At 41.0% G+C, this 18,119-nt stretch overlaps 1 protein-coding gene across 2 annotated transcripts; it reads right to left on the reverse strand.

The window, feature by feature from the left end:
* Window positions 1-6,018: 6,018 nt before the first annotated feature.
* Window positions 6,019-15,989, reverse strand: Spcs3 (signal peptidase complex subunit 3). 2 transcript variants are annotated; one of them, XM_028858282.2, is made up of 5 exons: window positions 15,722-15,989; window positions 14,180-14,253; window positions 11,758-11,834; window positions 10,545-10,660; window positions 6,019-9,100 (listed from the first exon to the last, which is right to left on the reverse strand). In XM_028858282.2, the coding sequence occupies exons 1-5, from the start codon at window positions 15,862-15,864 to the stop codon at window positions 8,968-8,970; spliced, it is 543 nt and encodes a 180-aa protein (XP_028714115.1). In that variant the 5' UTR covers window positions 15,865-15,989; the 3' UTR covers window positions 6,019-8,967. The 2 variants fall into 2 exon arrangements, with proteins under 2 accessions (XP_028714115.1, XP_037067635.1); XM_037211740.1 differs by lacking the exon at window positions 15,722-15,989 and adding an exon at window positions 15,373-15,661.
* Between the last annotated feature and the right edge of the window lie 2,130 nt (window positions 15,990-18,119).

Consider the following 18,119-nt stretch of genomic DNA (forward strand, 5'->3'; position numbering starts at 1 on the left):
CCTTGATAGGCCTACTGGCAGGCAACACCCAGATCCAGAAAAAGCCATAAGCTGATACCACCCAGGGATCCACACAGGGATGTGTAAGTACCTAACATCTCAAACATTCCAAGCATTAGATAAGGTGGCCAGATGTCCCTGAGCCTAGCACACACCTATTTTTGTTTTATAGTTACCCCTTGTCAGCCAATCAGGGTCCTGAATCCTGGAAATCCCCTTACCCCAACCTCTGCTATGGTAAAAAAAAACCCTGCCCCGTCTGGGCTCAGGGCTCTCTGCTCTCACTGCCTTTGGTCTCCATGGTGGTCTTTTGTGCATAACAAGTCTTGTTCTTAACTGTATGATCTGTTGTTGCTTTTATAAATAATTGTTAAGTCCAAGGGCACACAAAAAAATGAGAGACAGACCACCGAAGTCTAAAACTAGAAGCAAGCTTTATTTAAAAAAAAAAAAAAAATACCATGGGGAGAAGCTTATCTGCTAGCTGAGACCACAGCCAAATTTTGGGCTTCTGAAACTATGGCAAATGAGAGAGTTTCAAGCCCCTTTTTATAGTAAGAAGTAAGCCATTAGGCAGGCACAAAAGAATTTTTACAATTTTGAAGTAAGACTTTTAGAGACATATTGTATTTTAGGATTTGCAATTTCTCTAACACGTTTTTTAGAAGGTTCCAGCTAGTAGATGCTTGTAGAAGTCTGTAGTCTTCCCTGACACAGCTGAATGATGTTTGCTCAAAGCCTGCAACTTCTCCTGGCATAGCTGGGTTCCCACAGCAGGGCAGATACAAGACAACGCAAAGCAGGTTGCCACACAGAACTCATTACAAGTTAACTTTGGTCTACGGTGGTTGTAAGTGGTAGGGAGGATAGCTAACCCCAGGCTGCAGAAAGCCATCATAAAGAAACCTAACATTTGGGTTGCTGACAGAGCTGCCCATCATAAAAGAAAGAAAGGCCTAGTTAAAGGTTAATCCCTACTTGCTGCCAGAGCTGATGGCTGTTAGCTTCCATCTCTTAAGTTTGTAACTTTTTATTCCTATCTTCCTATTCCTTGGCCCTTTAATAATGATACTGACATATGTTATAAATAATGTATTTGTTCCCTCTTTAAAAAAAAAAAAATGCTCAAAACTTTGAAAATAAATTAAGAAATCACTTTGGATCTACACATGCATACACATGCACACACACAATCACTTTTTATCAAAAAGTTAAAGTTATCAATAAAAGATGTCAAATAGCATTCTCTATAGTATTTATCATAACATTTTGCTGAAGAGAAATACATCATTGAAAGGGAAAAAAGCAATTAAAATGTTAACCATTATGGAAGAATTTATTAGAAAATGTTTATAAGTTCCAGATCATTATGGTGCTTAAATTCCACTTGGATACATTTGAATACATTTGTTAAAATTAATGCCTAAGAGTAATACCAGTGTGTACTTTAAAATGCTAATATTTATTCAATAAAACACCTTTAATTATCTTAATAAGACTTAAAGTTTCCAATGTTTAATAATGTTAAAGGTATTTTCCTAAAAATTTACATGCAGACAAAAAAATTCTAGAAATCCCAGCCAGAAATCCCTTTCCTACAGAAACAAACACTGACATCCAGTCACTGACAGAGATCAATGTCCACTAGTAGAAAGGTGAATGCACAGGCCTATGTTGATCCAAGGCTTTCCCTGAGGCCCTGGTGTATGAAGGAAATTGCTTGGGAAGGCCAGTGAAGGCCTGAGGTCAGGTCCTTGGAGGAGCTGAGACTGCATCCTGAGAATTCTTCCTACCCTAGGGGACTGTGGTTATTGGTCCTAGGGCTCCTGCCTGCTCAGTTCCTGTCTTCCCTTTGTGCAACACTTGTTGATTAGCTTCCTACTGACTCATCTCATTTTTCCGACTTTCCCTCCTTTTCCCCCTGAAAACTTTATACAAGATGGTGTGTTTAATAAATTTACTTGGCATAAGATAGAGCTTGTGCAAGACATCAGATTTCCTGTCTTCTTACCTTCTCTTCCTCTGGTCTCCCTTGTTAGAATCCTGTCACTAAAGAATGACCTGCTGGTTCCAAGTCGGCTTCCTATGGATGGATTGCCAGGGATAACTCCTTATCAATGGAGTACTGCATAGCAATGAATGTAAGAGGCTACAGATTTGTATAGAAGACATACATCAATTATTTAAATTTAGTGCCCAAAGTATTTAAAATTTAAATCCCAAAGTATTTCTAGGATAAAGATGAATTTATAACAAAGTGAAACTAAACTGCATCACACATACCTGATGAATTATATGACAGGATGATGAACTCTCTCCCCTTCTTTATACGTTTATACTTCTTTATACCATGTAACCTGCAGTATTTCCCTTGTGGACTTTCTGTGATCCACTGACTTTGGTTATATGATATGCTTGAGCCAACAAGGAATAGAACTGATGCTTGTCACATTGGAGGCTTCACAATTTTCCATCAGTTTTGTGTACCAAAAGAAACCTTTTTGTTTTCCAATCTGGACTATGAAATGAAGACACATGAGTTTATCCTAGATTAGCCCTCCTTGATGCAAGAAACACTCACTGTACTTACAAATGCAAACCATAGTCTCTCTCTCTCTCTCTCATATATATATATATGTGTGTGTGTGTGTGTGTGTGTGTGTGTGCGCGCACGCGCGCGCGCACATATGTGTTTTCCAAGGAACTAAGTCATGTGATTCGGCTTATACAGCCAACATTTGTACACAGTAAGCCATTTTCCCAGTCAGAACTGTAACTTTTTAGAAGGAGGTGGGGAAGGAGAGAGGGAGGGGGAAGGGAGAGGGAGAGAAAGAAGCTAATTCATTTATCAATAGAAAATTTACTATGAGATGTTTTGAAATGCTTGTATCAGAAACAAAACATGTGAGCAAAACACAATATTCAGCCAACCAAATCGACAGTTTTCACATCTGCAGATCCACCCAAGTGTGTCAAAATAGTTAAAGTTCAACTGATGCTGCTCTGTGCTATGCAGTTAGGTCTGCAATGCCTGTGTCTGTTCTGAACATGTGTAGACTCTCTCTTCTCACCCTTAAATAACAGTTTTACATAGCATTTACATTGTTTTAGGCATCACAGGTAAGCAAGGGATGATTTAAAGTATAAGGAAGCCTACATATGTATTATGTGCAAACACTACACCATTTTACCTAAGAGACTCAGGCACCTTCGGTTTTAGTGTCTTCAGGGAGTCCTTAAGAACTAATCTCCCAAGGATAGCAAAGGTCAATTATAAGTAAAATTTCCTAAACACATTTTCACGTCCTTGCTTTTTAGTCAATCACACGGCAAATATGTATTTAAATGTCCTAAAAGAAAACAAAGAAACCAAGTCTTCATACAGAAAACTGCTAACCAGTATGGGTTTTATAAATACATATGTATATAGATATTCATTTGCATGCATGTACACACAGAGGGGTGACAAAATATAAATAATAGTACTACAAAATAACAAAATAATGATTCAGCAAGACATTTGGCAAGTTTGAGGCTAGCAAGGAACTTAACAGTGAGAAAGGTACTGTGTGTTCTGGTGGTGTGCTCCGAGAAAACAAATCTTACACTTCTTATATCAAAGCTTTGGTGATACAGAAGTTCTAGTATGTTCTTTGGAGTTCAGATTACCTATAAATATCTAGGTCACACTCTTCCAAGCCCAGACACCATTAGCAATTCTGGACAGACGTTGTTAAACAATTCTGAGCAGACTTAGGCAAAGTATCATTTACATATTTAAATTGCATTAAGTTATATAAATAGCACCATACATAAAGGGTCAAAACATAAACTGGGCAAAACCAAACCATAACACTACACAAAAATAAAACAAATGAAAAAAAAAATTTTTTTTTCAACTTCTGGATGTAGTAATAAGCCACAAAGCTTAGGTCAGTCAGGTACAAGATGACCATCAGAAAATCCTTAATGTTTGCACATCACATATCAAATGTGTGCAAACACATAAATTAAAAACAAAACAAAAACATTCATGCCAACTGGTTGTTCTCTGCTGGTCAGTTTCAGCTGCTGAGCGTAAACAAAGTCGCAGCTTAATTAGGAATGCCAGTGGTTCTCAACCTGTGGGTTGGAGCCCTTTCACAGGGCTCACCTAGGACCATCAGGAAACATATTTACATTACAATCCATAACAGTAGCAAAATTAGCTACAACGTAGCAATGAAAATAATTTTATGGTTGGGGGTCACCCCAACATGAAGAACTGTGTTAAGGGCCGTCACATTAGAAAGGTCGAGAACCACTGAATGAAGCAAAAGGTTAGGTTTCTTGCACATGGTACAGTTGTTTCTGAGAGTGATTGCCCGGCTGGAAACTTTCCCACATGCCCCTTGCACCGATACTGGGCTGGGTATTTACCCCTGGAATATGTTGCTGTGTAACACTAGAGGCCGAGCCGAGACGGTGAACTTTCTCTCTTTTTTTTTTTTTTTTTTTTTTTGAAATCTTACCCAATTAATTCAAATCCATGGAGGCTTGAAGAATGTAAATCCTCAGGCGATAGTCCCCCAAACTGGGCTCTCCAATATTGAGCAGAGAGCAACCATCAGGAGGTGGCAGTTCTGGGTTGTCTCAGTAAGGAAGTAGCAGCCACTGAAGCAGGGAACAACCCCTACTTCTCCAATTAACCTAGGAGACACCCATTGGGAAGAGTTCTCAAGATTCACTTCCATCAAAGTAAAGCTATTCCAGATCCACACTGCACCTCAGAATCCTCTTCCTCACTATGGTCAGCAATCCCTCCCCATTCTTTGGATTAGGTCATGAGCTAAGAAAGTTCCAGTCATTCCAGGCCCCCACAAGGGCATGTGGATGAATGAGGCACAGGCATGAACTGTATTTTGTGTTTCAAAAGTTTAACTTTAATCAACGCCTCTGCTGTCAACTCCAAACACCTACTTCCAGTACTCACAGATAAAAGACAGGCACAGAGAGGTTTCAGGGCTCCTTCAAAGGCAGTTTCTTCGCATACATTCACACTCAAGTACCGGAACTGACAGGGTAAGCAGTGGTCACACATCAGGCAATGGTATGGAAAGCAGTTTTGCTTTTATGTTTTTCCAGGGAAAAGGTAAGCAGACAAGTGTGAAGCAAAGCTTCTAAAAAAAATCAAAGAATGTTCCGTCCAGCATGGGGACTCCTGGAGTAGGAGAGAAAACCCAGTCTCAAACCTCTTATACCAATGGAAGGCTCAAACTCATTGATTTTCTTTTGATAGAGCAATTTTATTTTGTTTGTCTAAGTTTGCTGATATGTGTCCCTTCTGAGAAACTCTTCTCTTGAAGAATGGAGAATTTCCACACCTCAGTAGGTTCAGAGCTGTCAACTGGGCCAGACTAGAGTTAATATGCCCAAGGGAAGCTCAGGAAATACACTGGGCTTTCAAATAGCTGGACAGTGGGACTCACTTCTTCAGAGCTATACTTAAGATGCAACTTGAGTATTATTTCACTTCAGTCCATTAGGGTTTTGTATGGTTTACTCAAGTCCTCTCGTCACAGCCGCTCTGAATTAGTACCCTCACGATGAAGACCCAGGAGACAGCAGTGGCAGAATCTGGAGCGACACAATCTACCACTATTGGACAGTCCATCTGTCCAGCTTGAAGAGAGAGAAAGAGCAATAGGGAAGGAGAGAATAAAAAAGCAGCATTCATAAAGGGGACAGTGAACACACAGTCCCCATGGCTGGGTCACATCAGACACAAGCAAGCACTCTGCCATCAATATTTATTGGGTGCTTGCCTATCGTCTGCTAGGTGCTGGGCAGGGTACAAGGGCAGATCTGACAGCATGCCTCAAAGGACTTAAGCGTCTAGTACAGGGGCATAGAGCCCCAGGACCATCCTGGTATACTGAACCCCAAAGCCTGGCTGTACTCTTCTTCCTAAAATCTAATCGTCACTACAACTGGGTTTCCTTTCGGTTTAGCCGCTTCATAAAGACACATACAAATGGACATCTTTAAATACATACGTTTACTCAGAGAAAAACATTTTATTAGAAAAATGTCCAATATTTATTGTAATTAAGAAAATCTTCACATATATATTCAGCATATTTATGGATTATTTTCTTGTGAATTTATTTTTTAAGTAAACAACTTTCCAAATTGCATAAAAACTATGGATTAACTTTTTGAAACATACATCTCTGAACCATTGGCAGTCTCACAGTAAGGTACACAGGCTTGCTACTGAAAGCAAGGGAAGCTTTTGACATAGGCAGATGTTGGCTTACAATCAGAGGTCACGGCTACAAGGGCTCCTCCATAAATGTTGCATGTTAATCCAACGTGTGACACAGCAAAACCTCCACTGGCCTGCACCAGCCTCCATCCAAAGCGTTAGATCCTTAAAGCCCATGTCTTCACACGAGGAACTGACCAGCCAGACCATTGAAGAACTGTAAGATAACTACCAGAAAAGACATTCAAACCAACCAGTTTTCCTATCACATTCTTAACAGTTTCTGTCATTTCCTTTTCCTTTCAGCGTAAGGACACTAAATGCAATGAATGGACATAAAGCACTCAGGGGAAGCTGTTTCTGGGGAGACTGAAGGGATATGCTGAACACTACATCTTAAAGCTCATTTCATTTCTAACTGCAATCACTCTACTGAGTACCTTGCAATTATCCTCTTTTCCCAGAGCCCTCTCTGGGCTCAGACTCTACCCACAGATCGATCACCTTAGTTTGTTAAAATCTCAAGCACCAAGTCTCTGTAGAGTCCTGATGAGACTTCTCTAAAACACTGAGACTAGAGGTGCTTATCAAACATGGAAACTTTGGAAGGTGGAGAACTGTTACAAAGTAATAAAGCTGTGTACACACAAAACTGAGTTCCTGAGAACAGGGCTAGTGGTATGCTGGAGCAGCCATTTCCTGAGCAGCTCCCTTAGTCCAGGAAAAGAGAAGGCCTCTGTTACATTGTGCCAGCTGGGCTTTTCTGGTTCTCCTTACCGAACTCCTAAAGTTGGGCTTTTCTAATAAATGGCAATTCTAGAAAACTTCAGTTCTAGTTTGTCTGTGCTAGATCCACTCATCACAAAATATAGTGAACTATTAACGGAACTGAGGTCTGGCTTTAATGCTACAGATTGTTTTGTGGCTTCCTTAACCAGGACACACCCGGTGATATTCTAAGCTTTGACACTTGCAGGTTTTACACATCTAGTATCTATGCAATGTATAAAGCTCAACTTTGTAGGTGTAAAATGTAACAGAAGCTCAGATCACTATGAAGTATGTGATAATCTCCCCATCACCTTCCTGACCTCAGATGACTAAGGCGATTTCCTGTTCACGATCTGCTGAACAGAAAACACTTCAGATTTGTATCATAGTAAAGGATCATTTTTATAGACAAGGAAACGTTTAATGAAACTGCTAGTGCCAAACTCAGGCTGTACCTTTGACCTTTCTGCTGGTTTGAAAACCTCATGCACATGCATTTGTAAAAACTGCACCACCACATACAAGAGCTGTTAAAATGAATGTCACTAGACACTGATATACTTCACATGAGGTAAATAGAACAAATGCTAATTAATTTATGCTACTGCTAGAAAACAGCCCTTTTAAGTTACTGCTGGATGTACCTACAGTGTCTGCTCTTGGATTTAAGAGTAGCCAATTTGCAGCTGGTAACTCTGAGGGTGCTGATTACTACAAAAAAAAATTTCATGTCAAATATAATTATATATTCAATCATATATAATGTATTTAATTTCTAAATTACTTTACAAATCTACGTACTTTTAATATGGGTAAAAATGAATAGCCACAGCCAAAAAGATCAGTGTGTAAGTTGTTGGCTGCTGGAAAATAAGTTTCACATTCTATCATTCCTAGAAGGAATGTGAAATAACAAAAACTACAATAAAACTAGGTGAATGGGATTAATGTGTAGACTGAGGTATAAGAGAACTCCACCACTTGCTATTTATATTTGGGTGCAAGGCAGTAAGTTTCTGGGTTTCAGTTTCTTCACCTGCAAAGAGTTAACATTTGCACCATCTTCCTCATTAGGACTACTCAAGACAACATTCAAGCATATGAGAGAATTTTGGAAATGGAAAAGCACACCACAAATATTCTTACTATTCCAATTGTTAAAATATGGAGCTAAGAAAACTGTAGCTAATTACAGCGGCATGGTCAGTGGGACAAATCCAGTTCAGGAGGCAACCCATGCAAGCATTTTCAACTTTCAATGGCAAAGCTTAAAATTTGCAGATATACAAAGGAACATTCCGAAAACACTAAAAGACACACATTTGGTTGAGTTAAGACTTTTAAAATGAGCCTGCAAGATTTTACAGCATACACAGAGGTTCTTGGTCTTTGTTTGGAGAAAGCTGCGATTCACCTAAGGAAGACAAGCATTATGGGGATTTCTAAAACAAATGGAATAAAATTTTACCACTCTGCTCTTTTGTAAACCAGACTTCAAAGAACCACATTAATGTTCCCAGTAATCTAACATACACTAAAAGATAAAAGAGAAAGCTCACGTGTAAGTCACAATCACTGTCAACTTACACGAACACAAAACATGTAGTTCAGAATTCTTATGACTAGATAGACACCTGGAAGTTTAACAGCCCTTTATGCTCATTTTATATTCCATAAGACAATGCAAATAAAAGAAATATTTCAAACCTGCCCTGCTCACCAGTTCTCCCTATGCAGATGTCTTGTTCTTAACTGCTCTCTGGCAGTCTTTTGTTTGTGAAGTTAAGCTTAAGCAGCCCAAAACCTTTCAACTATGTCTTCTGATGTTAGTCTTTCTTACACCAAAACAGAAAGAAAAAGAAAAAAGTAACCAAAAACAAATGAAGATACAGGGAAGAGATGAGATGCAATTTATCACGTATAAAAATATGTTTCAAATTCAGAATAATTTAGTAACTCTTCGTTATTTCATATGTATCTGGGAATGGGACAGATACATGTCCCGATCCTGTCACAAGAGGTAGAATTCCAGCATTTGGTACCACATTCCAAGATAGCGTCAAAGTGACGTTCCTGTTTCCCCTACAAAAAGATGTAACAGACAAAGGTTAGCAAAACTCGTCATTTAATAAAATACTTTTAATCAAGTACTACAGAGCCACACGCTTCATTTATAACTAGCTACTTCTACTAAGACAAAAACAGAACCATTTCTTCATACCATCTGACATCCACAGGCAGCACTAGAAGACACCAGCATAAATTCATAGGCAGCCTCAACGACCAACCTAAACTCACAGCTCAATTAATTACCAACAAAAAAGCTTACATGAATGAAACACGATGAAGAGAAAATGAGACTCATGCCAGGAATCAGAAGGTAGTAATTTGAAATCTAATTTTGCTATTATTTAGAGGTGCAAACTCCAGCAGATCAAAATCTCCCATGTTCAAAAATCTTTATTTGTAAGTCCAAAGGTATGGTTAGGTCAAAATAGCTCTTTTCCTAAACCCTTTCTTATAAACCATGAAAAGGTCAAAATGACCTGAGATCTGACTACCAATCATTCTGATTTCCTCTTTTTGTGAAGAGTAAACTGAATTTGGAAAAAAAGAAAATGAGAGAAGTGAAACTAGAAACCTGGGTACCTGACCTACACTCAGCACGTCACTTCCTCATACAGGGCGCCCTGACTGGAGTTCAGGAAGCAGGCCTTCAAGTTCACAGCAGCGACCCGACCACTCATGAGAAAGCCCGTGTCCTTGTCTACCCAACAGTAACAGCTACTGCACCGGCTAGTTTTCAGTCAACATGCTGAAGATATAGTCATCTCAGAGGAGGGCACCTTAACTGAGGACCCCCATCAGACTGGCAGAGAGGCAAGCTTGTGGGGCATTTTACGATTAATGACTGATGTGAATGGGTTCAGCCCACTGCGGGTGGTACCCTCCCTGGGAGGAGAGTCCTGGGGGAGTATAAGAAAGCAAACTGAGGAAACGAATCAGCAGCATTCCTCCACGGCCTCTGCTGCAGTTCCTGCCTCGGCTTCCCCTGATGAACTGTAACCTGTAAGCCAAATAAAGCCTTTCTTCTCGGGTTGATCTGTTCCTGTGTTTCACCGCAGCTAATGCAAACAAACTACAACAGCTATGCACTTTCATTGTGACGACTGCATTTAGCGTTACTAGAGAAATGGCTGCGACGACAGATGCCCATTTGTATCTTTCCTCGGTCTTCCAGCTGAGTTCAAAACACATGAACACTTCTCTCTCAAACTGCTTTACTAATATTTCTATCCCCCGTCCCTAGCTCTATCCTCTTCCCTTTTTTCCTGTCTTGAGGGCTGAACCAGGTCCTTTTCATGACAGGCAAGCGCTCTACCACTGAGCTGTTTCCCCAGGCACGCTATCTGTTCTTCAAAACAAAACCACATTTCATCTTCCTCTCACCAATCTTACTTCAAAATGTTAAAAATAACACACACACACACACACACACACACACACACACACACAAATCACTCACTTGAGGCCATTCCCGTCATCGAAGAAAAAATACTTTGTCTTCATATCTTTCAAAAGCAGCTTCGGATTATCACCTCTTAAAACAATCTTGTCCCAAAGGACAACTTGGTTCAGAGCCTACATCAAATTCAAAGTCAGTCAGATAACTAATAATCAGACACATTATCACTTCAAATTCAAAGCCTATGTAAGCAATGAGCTTGACGAATGAATAGAAATATATTCATTGCTCACCAAAGCAGCAATTTAATTACAAATTAATTAGTATTCACTGACTGCATTTACTGAAGTAAACCAGAATTACAAATACACCTTACATATACTCATCATAAAAGTAACATTGATCCTCGTAATTTTTTGATACCCACTGAATAGTGTTTATGTACAGTAGTTACTCTTATTTTGAAGAACAGCTTCTTCTATTTTTAAAATACATCTTGATGATCTTAAAATGCAGAGATCAAAACTCTTATTTTGAAGGCAAGCTTTTTCTGCTATCTTTAAAATGTTTTGTTGATTTAAAGCTCACTCACCCCAGTATTCCCAATGCCCAATGAAATACCCAGAATAAATTTTTTACTCCAAATAATTACCTGTAGTGCCAGAAATTAGTACATAAAGTGGTTTAACATGCTGCCAATATAGGTCAATAAATATAATAATAATAATACAGGTCACATAAAATATAGACCCATCTTTAATTACAAATTACCTACCTACACTGATGAACACAGAATTGCTTTGGCAAAAACAACACAGAAGCAACGTTTTGTTTCTACACATCTCAATTTGAAGATTTGAACCACTGCGTACTTTCAGTAGCGGCACGAAAGAGAAAGCTAAGGCAATCAAACAATATCCTGCTGTAAGGCAGCATGCGTGCGCATCTTCCGGACCCTATAACGCTGGAGAGCCACCAGGCATGCGCACAGTACCAACAGGCCACTGCAAGGGAGAAAGCTTTCAACCAAAGCCATCTCGCCATAAGCTTGATTTGTTTTATTTTGTTTAACTGAGCTATGCAGGTCAGATTCTTTGACTATATAAAAATTGATACTCTTGGGCCAATAAAAGAAGGCTCAGTGGGTCCAATCCCCAGAATCCTAAAGGTAGGAAAGAACTGACTTTCTAACAGGTAACTTTTTTAAAAATTATATTCTCTCATAAGAAATAATGTTTGAAAAGAAACTATTACAATATACTTAAATACTTACATTATTTTTTGTTGAATACTCTGCTGACAAATAAAGAAATAACTGTTTAACGTTCCAATCAAATATATTCTCTAGATGTAAACAAATTAAGGACTCTAAAGATTGCAAATCAGCACACAACTTTCAAACAGATCTTCTTAAAACACCCTTAGCAACATGAACATTAAAATGAAATAAAACAGGTAGTCCAAAAATGTACAAAATTATTAATTTAAGAAAAAAATACAGGGTAAATACATTGTAAAATGTAGTACATTTGAAAAGGGGTATGTATTAGGAATACGTTAGCATCTTCCCTGTTCCTGTAAACACAACTAGCTGACATATTTATTAAAAAATAAACATAAGAAACTGAAGCTTTAATTCTGCCCATAGCAGAACCAATCATCACTATAAGGAAGCAACATGTACATATGCACAGAACTCAAAATTAACCAAGTACAGCCGCATTATACACAAGTCGATTTGGTTAAAGGTCAGTATAAATCATGATGTCTCAGCGTGTGGGATTTTTTAGTAGGAGGGAAGAAACACTAACAGGGCTCCATTCATCTTGGAGAGGTATACTCACGAGGATGAACTACAATACTATGCCACAATGGAGAAATGAGCTAACATGAGGATTTTTATTAAGTATTATATATAAATTACTGATTTTATTATATGTATATACATATTGATAGTAATAGGCTTATTATAATCTAGTTTTAAGGTACACCAACTATGAGTTATTATTCAGAATTGAGGGGTCTATGGCAGTTCTTTACCAAAGAAAAAGAACATTTTCAAGTATTAGGAGCACATTAAGAAAATCTGAGCAAAGCCGGGCAGTAGCGCACGCCTTTAACCCCAACACACAGAAGGCAGAGGCAGGCAGGTCTCTGTGAGCTCAAGACCAGCCTGGTCTAGACAGTGAGTTCTAAGGCAGACTCCAAAGCTACACAGAGAAACCCTGTCTCAAAACAAACAAACAAACAAAAATCTGAACAAACTATAAGATTGTATAAAAAGAATTGTCAGGAATGTCCTTGACCTGCCTAGGCTCAGTGTGCTGGGCTCTGCTGACTCCCCATGGGAGACCTCGATTTGGGGGATGTGGGGATGTGGGGTGGCTTGGGAAAGGGCTGGAGGGTGGGAGGAGGGAGGAAGGGGATCTAAAGATAGTATGTGGAGTGAGTAGAAATTTTCTTAATAAAAATGAAAAACAAACAAACAAAAAAGAATGTCCTTGAATTGCTGATCCTCCAATCATGGCCCTCCCTCTGTGGTGCTGGGATTATAATCATGTCTCACATACCCAGTTTATGCAGTGCTGGGTAAGCCCTCTACCACATGAGTGACATTCCCAGCGGCTTAATGTAATTTTCCAGATTACAAATTACCACTTTCACCTATGTATAAACTCCTTCTTATCTGAAATTTTAAAAGTAGAATGAAAATTTAAACATAAAGTTTGTCCTAAGATTTTTCTGATGGCATCTCTATTTCCAAAAACTAATTGTAAACCAATTCCTAGTCTATAACTGAATCCAAAAATTCGTTTCATAAAAACTGCAAATAGTTTCAGGATGCACAGCAGGTAAACCTATCAAACATATGCTTTGGTCAGGTACTTTACACAACTGTCTTCATAACCAATAGCAATAAATAATAATAAGTATACACTGCTAGGATTCTAACCTGTGGCCCTAAGGAAGACTAAAGTTGCCAAGATGGTGAGCTGCTGAAGACAGAAACTCGAGATAAAGAGAACTCGCCTCATCCTCACCACAGTAAATCTTCATTAAGATCTCTCTGACTCTAACGATGACAAAATGCTGATATAATGCAGCATTTCTTTAACAAAAGACCTTCTGAACCACCACAGGTGCAATTTCTTTTTAAATATATGGGTTTTCGTTTTGCTGTTGTTTTATTTTTCGAGACAGGGCTTCTCTGTCTACCAGTCCTGGCTGTCCTGGAACTCGCTCTGTAGACCAGGCTGGCCTCTAACTCAGATTCACCTGCCTCTGTCTCCTAAGTACTGGGATTAAAGGCATGTGCCACCACTGCCCAGGAACTTACGAGTTTTTGGTTTCTTACCTATAATACAAGATGGAGAATTATTTGTGCCTGAAAATGGACTATTTCTAGGCAGACTGAGCTCTGGTGAATTTTTTCTTCCTTAACCAAAATGATCTTTTATTTTTTTTTCTTTCCTAGATTCAAATTAATGTTCACATGAAGGATTAAGATATATTCACACTCATGAGTCTCGTGTTTTCTTAAAGTGTGAACAAGGAAATATCAACACTATTTTACAGATGACAGTAACAGCCTGTGGTGGAGTCAATATTCACACTCACTCTTCCTCAAACTTCTACACTTGCATCTCATTTCAAAACTACAGAAAAAGCAATCAAATATTTGTGTTGAAGGATATCAGCAGTTATATCAAATGTGATGAATCCCAGGTCACTTCTTTCTCTCGGGCCAGTGAAGTCTTCTACATTTTTTCTAGAAGTAAAGATAAAAGTTTCACCATCCTCATGGTACCACACAAAATTTACACAACTTAAACCAGCAAGGGCTAGCTGTGTGCATCAGTAAAACGTCCATTTCTCAAAGAAATGAGTAAAGAGAAACTGTAAGTGTGAAAATAAGTAAATATTATAATTCAGTGTAAAAGAAGGTAGTCAGCTATTTTCATTTGCCTTAAGAGAACCTTTGAGAAAACTCAAGATAAACAGAGAATTAAAAGGAAAACACAAATACTTCATGGAGAGCAGGTAAACAGAGTGAATGAGAGCTCAGAGGGGCCACAAGGTGATCTGGAAAACAGCAGCACATGTTTATGAGAGCATACCATATGTCAAAGCCACCACGTATTTTACACAACTATCTTAAATCCGTGCAACAAACCTTCCGGTTACTTTCTTTGCTTCCAACAAAACTTAACAAGCACAAGAGCAAGAAGCCTGTTTAAGATCACATCAATGTTTTAATTCGCTTCAAGTTCATCTAGGCCCTCACAGAATTCAAAGTGATGGCGGGGCGGGTGTCTAAGCCACATCTATTTACACCATCAACAGTATCGAATAAAAATCAATATAGGATAAATGAAAAAAATCAAAAGCAGCTGCAGTAGTCAAGGTGGAGTGGGGGACACTTGTGATTCTGACAAAAATAAAACAAAACAAAAAAACAAAAACAACAAAAAACCTAAGGCTAACGAAGGAGACAGCCTATAGAGGACCGCACAGCGCAAACAAGAATTAAAAACACTGTATTAAAAATACAAAAGTGATAGAAAATAGAGGGAAACGCTATAAATAAAACAGGCAGTCGGGGAAGGGCAGTCACTCCGAATTTCTATTTTTAGTGTCTCCAAAGATGTACCCAGGTTGCTGGCTGAAGAATGACAATCAAAACTAACAAGAAAGCGCTGTATCCAAAGGCTAGGGTGTTTAAAGCGCCCCAGCGCACGCACCCTGCCCACGATCACAACCCAACTTCAGGGCAGCAGTAGTTAGTGTGCGCGTGTGTGTCCGGAAGGTGGAAAAGGCAGAGCCTGGAAAGGGAACCAACTGTCAGAGAGGACCCACTGTGGAGGGACGTGACCCCAGGGCCACCCACCGAACCGCTTTAGCCTCACCCACGCCAGGGTGGTGCGAGCCCCGGCCCCGGGGCCCCGAGGGGGGGGGGTGGCTGACCGCGGACCCCACGCGCGCTCGCAGGCCCCCGGGGAGGCGGCAGGCGGAAGCGCGGCTGTGGGTGTGCTGTTGTGTTGCTCCCTCATTGGCCGGGTGGGTGAGGCACGGGAGGGACAGGAAGGAAGGGGAGAGCGCGGCCCCCGGGCCCCTCGGGAGCGGACCCAGCTCAGGGCTGGGGTCCGAAGGCCACCGGGGGGCCATGTGTCCGCGGGAGGGGAAGGCGCGCACACCCGCTCGCACGCACCCGCACCCACAGCCCCGGCCGCACTCACAGCATGATCCGCGAGACGTGCAGCCGCACGGGCACGCTCCGGTCCTTGAAGGCGGTGGTGATGAAGCAGCCGAAGGTGAGCGCCGCCATCACGCTCAGCGAGAAGGCGAAGAGCGAGTTCGCGCGCGACAGCACGGTGTTCATCGTGACGGCCCTCACCGCCGGAGCCCCCGACGCCGCAGCCGCCGACACCCGGTCCTCCCCACCACCGGGCTCTCCGGTTCCCGCGGCCGACTACACGCCAGCCCCTCCCACCGGCGCCCGCGCGCGCACCGCCTCCCCCCCCCTCCCCCCCCACCCGACCCGCCCCCGGCGCGCACGTCCCGGGAGCGCGCGCCGCCGCCCCGCCCCCTTTCCGGTCCTGGAATGGCTGGAGCGCGCACGCACTCCCGCCCCGCCCCCGACTGGGACACACCCACCGCGCGGCCGCGCCCGCGCTGGGAGGCGGGGCTCTCAGCCAGTCCGCCAATCAGCAGGCAGCCCTGGGGTGGGGGGTCTGGCCTGCCTGCCGGAGACCCGCCCCCTCCAGGGCTCACTTCTCGCTGGGTTCTTGGGTTGGCGGGGAGCAAACCTATTGCCAGTTCAGTTCGCCCTCAGCTCTGCATTGGGCGACTGCGGCTCCTTGATGATACTTGTGACGTTCACTTTCAAAGCGCGTGGTCCAAGCTCCCCTCTATCAAAGCTGATAAATTACGGCATTTTTAGAAAGGGGGAAAAAAGTCATTCAGGCTCCTTGATAGCAGTAAGGAGCACCACCATAGGTCAACCATCCTTAAGTCTTAATTCCTGTTGCTTTGCTTTCAACACAGAATGGAAGTTCTTCTTACAGTATGTGTGTTCGTAGCACAATTCCAAATATTTTCTAACTTAGCCGAACTAGGTAAAGAAAATGTAGACCATGAAAGGTGTCGATGAGTAACTGATACTGGTTGAACTCCTTTCAGTCATTACCACTCGATTAATTTCATACAGCATACAGGTAGGATTTTTAAGAATTGTCAGCGGGCGGGGCAGTGGTGGCGCACGCCTTTAATCCCAGCACTCGGAAGGCCTAGGCAGGGGGATCTCTCTGAGTTCAAGGTCAGCCTGGTTTACAAGTGAGTTCCAAGACAGGCTCCAAAGCTACACAGAGAGACCTTGTCTCGAAAAAACCATAAATAAAATAAAGTAAAATAAAAAGAGTTGCCTAGCACATGGCAGGAACAGTTAAAGGCCTTGAATAGAGAATGCAACAGGAATAAGCCCTGCCTCAAACAGAGCCAAGAAATGAAATGTGTAGCAATTTTAATCTGAACAGTCTTTAGTTGCGTTAAAACCTTGATTTTTTTTTACTCTCCCAAGTAGCCACACTTTATTCAATAAAACAAGATTCTAATAAATATTTTCTGTGCTCAAATGACACAAATGTACATTGATCATTTTCTCCCCCACTGAAAGTGAAGTTATCAAAAATCAAAATCTAAATTAGAAAAATCAGGTATAAATACTGAGAGATGCTACATAATGCTACAGACACAAAATGAAGAGGCTATATATGTGGTGAGGTGGAACAAAACTACAAGCAAAAATTCTAAAGCCATCCTACACACTACTTTCTATTATTGCTATAGTGTATAATGTAGAGAAAGGATGCCTGTTGTGGCAGATGATGAGGGCCAGGATAAATGCCTCAAAACACACTGAACAAAGTACAGGTATATCGAAGACACACTCAATGATCTGCTCCAACTAAACAAAGTACATGTAAAACAACAGGCTAAAATAAACCTGGGAAGGTAATGGCCTATTGTAGAAAACCTGTCCATGAATACTATTCAGCTGTAAAGAAAAGTGAAGTCATGAACTTTGCAGGTAAGTGGATGAAACTAGAAAACAACATATTGAATAAGGTAATCTAGACCCTCGAAAGACAAACCTCCCGTGTTTTCTCTCACTGGAGGCTCCTAGCTCCATATTTTCAGATGTGAATAGTAACTTACAGAACTTCCTTGCCAGGACAGGCACCAAAACTACACAGGGAAACCCTGTCTCAGGGGAAGAAAAGAGGAGGAGGAGGAGGAAGAGGAGGAGAAGAGAAGAAGAAGAAGAAGAAGAAGAAGAAGAAGAAGAAGAAGAAGAAAAGAAGAAGAAGAAGAAGAAGAAGAAGAAGAAGAAGAAGAAGGGTAACTTAACAAAAAGGATATCAGAAAAGGGGAGAAAAACATACTATTAACTGTTTACCCAAAGAAAAACCTATAATGCATGTAATTCAGTGTATTAATATCTATGTATAGATTTAATGAACTTTTCTCATCTGAGCTGACAATCCTCCCTTCAAGATCCAAAGACCACCTAACAAAAACCCTGCTACACGAGAAGGCCTCTTTTGAATTGTTGGCCAGGGTTTTCCAAGAGACTCC

Source organism: Peromyscus leucopus, chromosome 17 (genome assembly GCF_004664715.2).
Source record: "Peromyscus leucopus breed LL Stock chromosome 17, UCI_PerLeu_2.1, whole genome shotgun sequence".
NCBI classification, from domain to species: Eukaryota; Metazoa; Chordata; class Mammalia; order Rodentia; family Cricetidae; genus Peromyscus; species Peromyscus leucopus.

Excerpts from the sequence above, each read along its gene's own strand:
- Spcs3 (XM_037211740.1), bottom strand. The coding sequence starts at position 15,650 with ATGGCCCCCCGGTGGCCTTCGGACCCCAGCCCTGAGCTGGGTCCGCTC. Across the intron at positions 10,661-11,757 it reads AGTATTCAACAAAAAATAAT|GCTCTGAACCAAGTTGTCCT; the intron begins GTAAGTATTTAA and ends AATTTGATGTAG. Across the intron at positions 9,101-10,544 it reads GATGACGGGAATGGCCTCAA|GGGAAACAGGAACGTCACTT; the intron begins GTGAGTGATTTG and ends ATCTTTTTGTAG.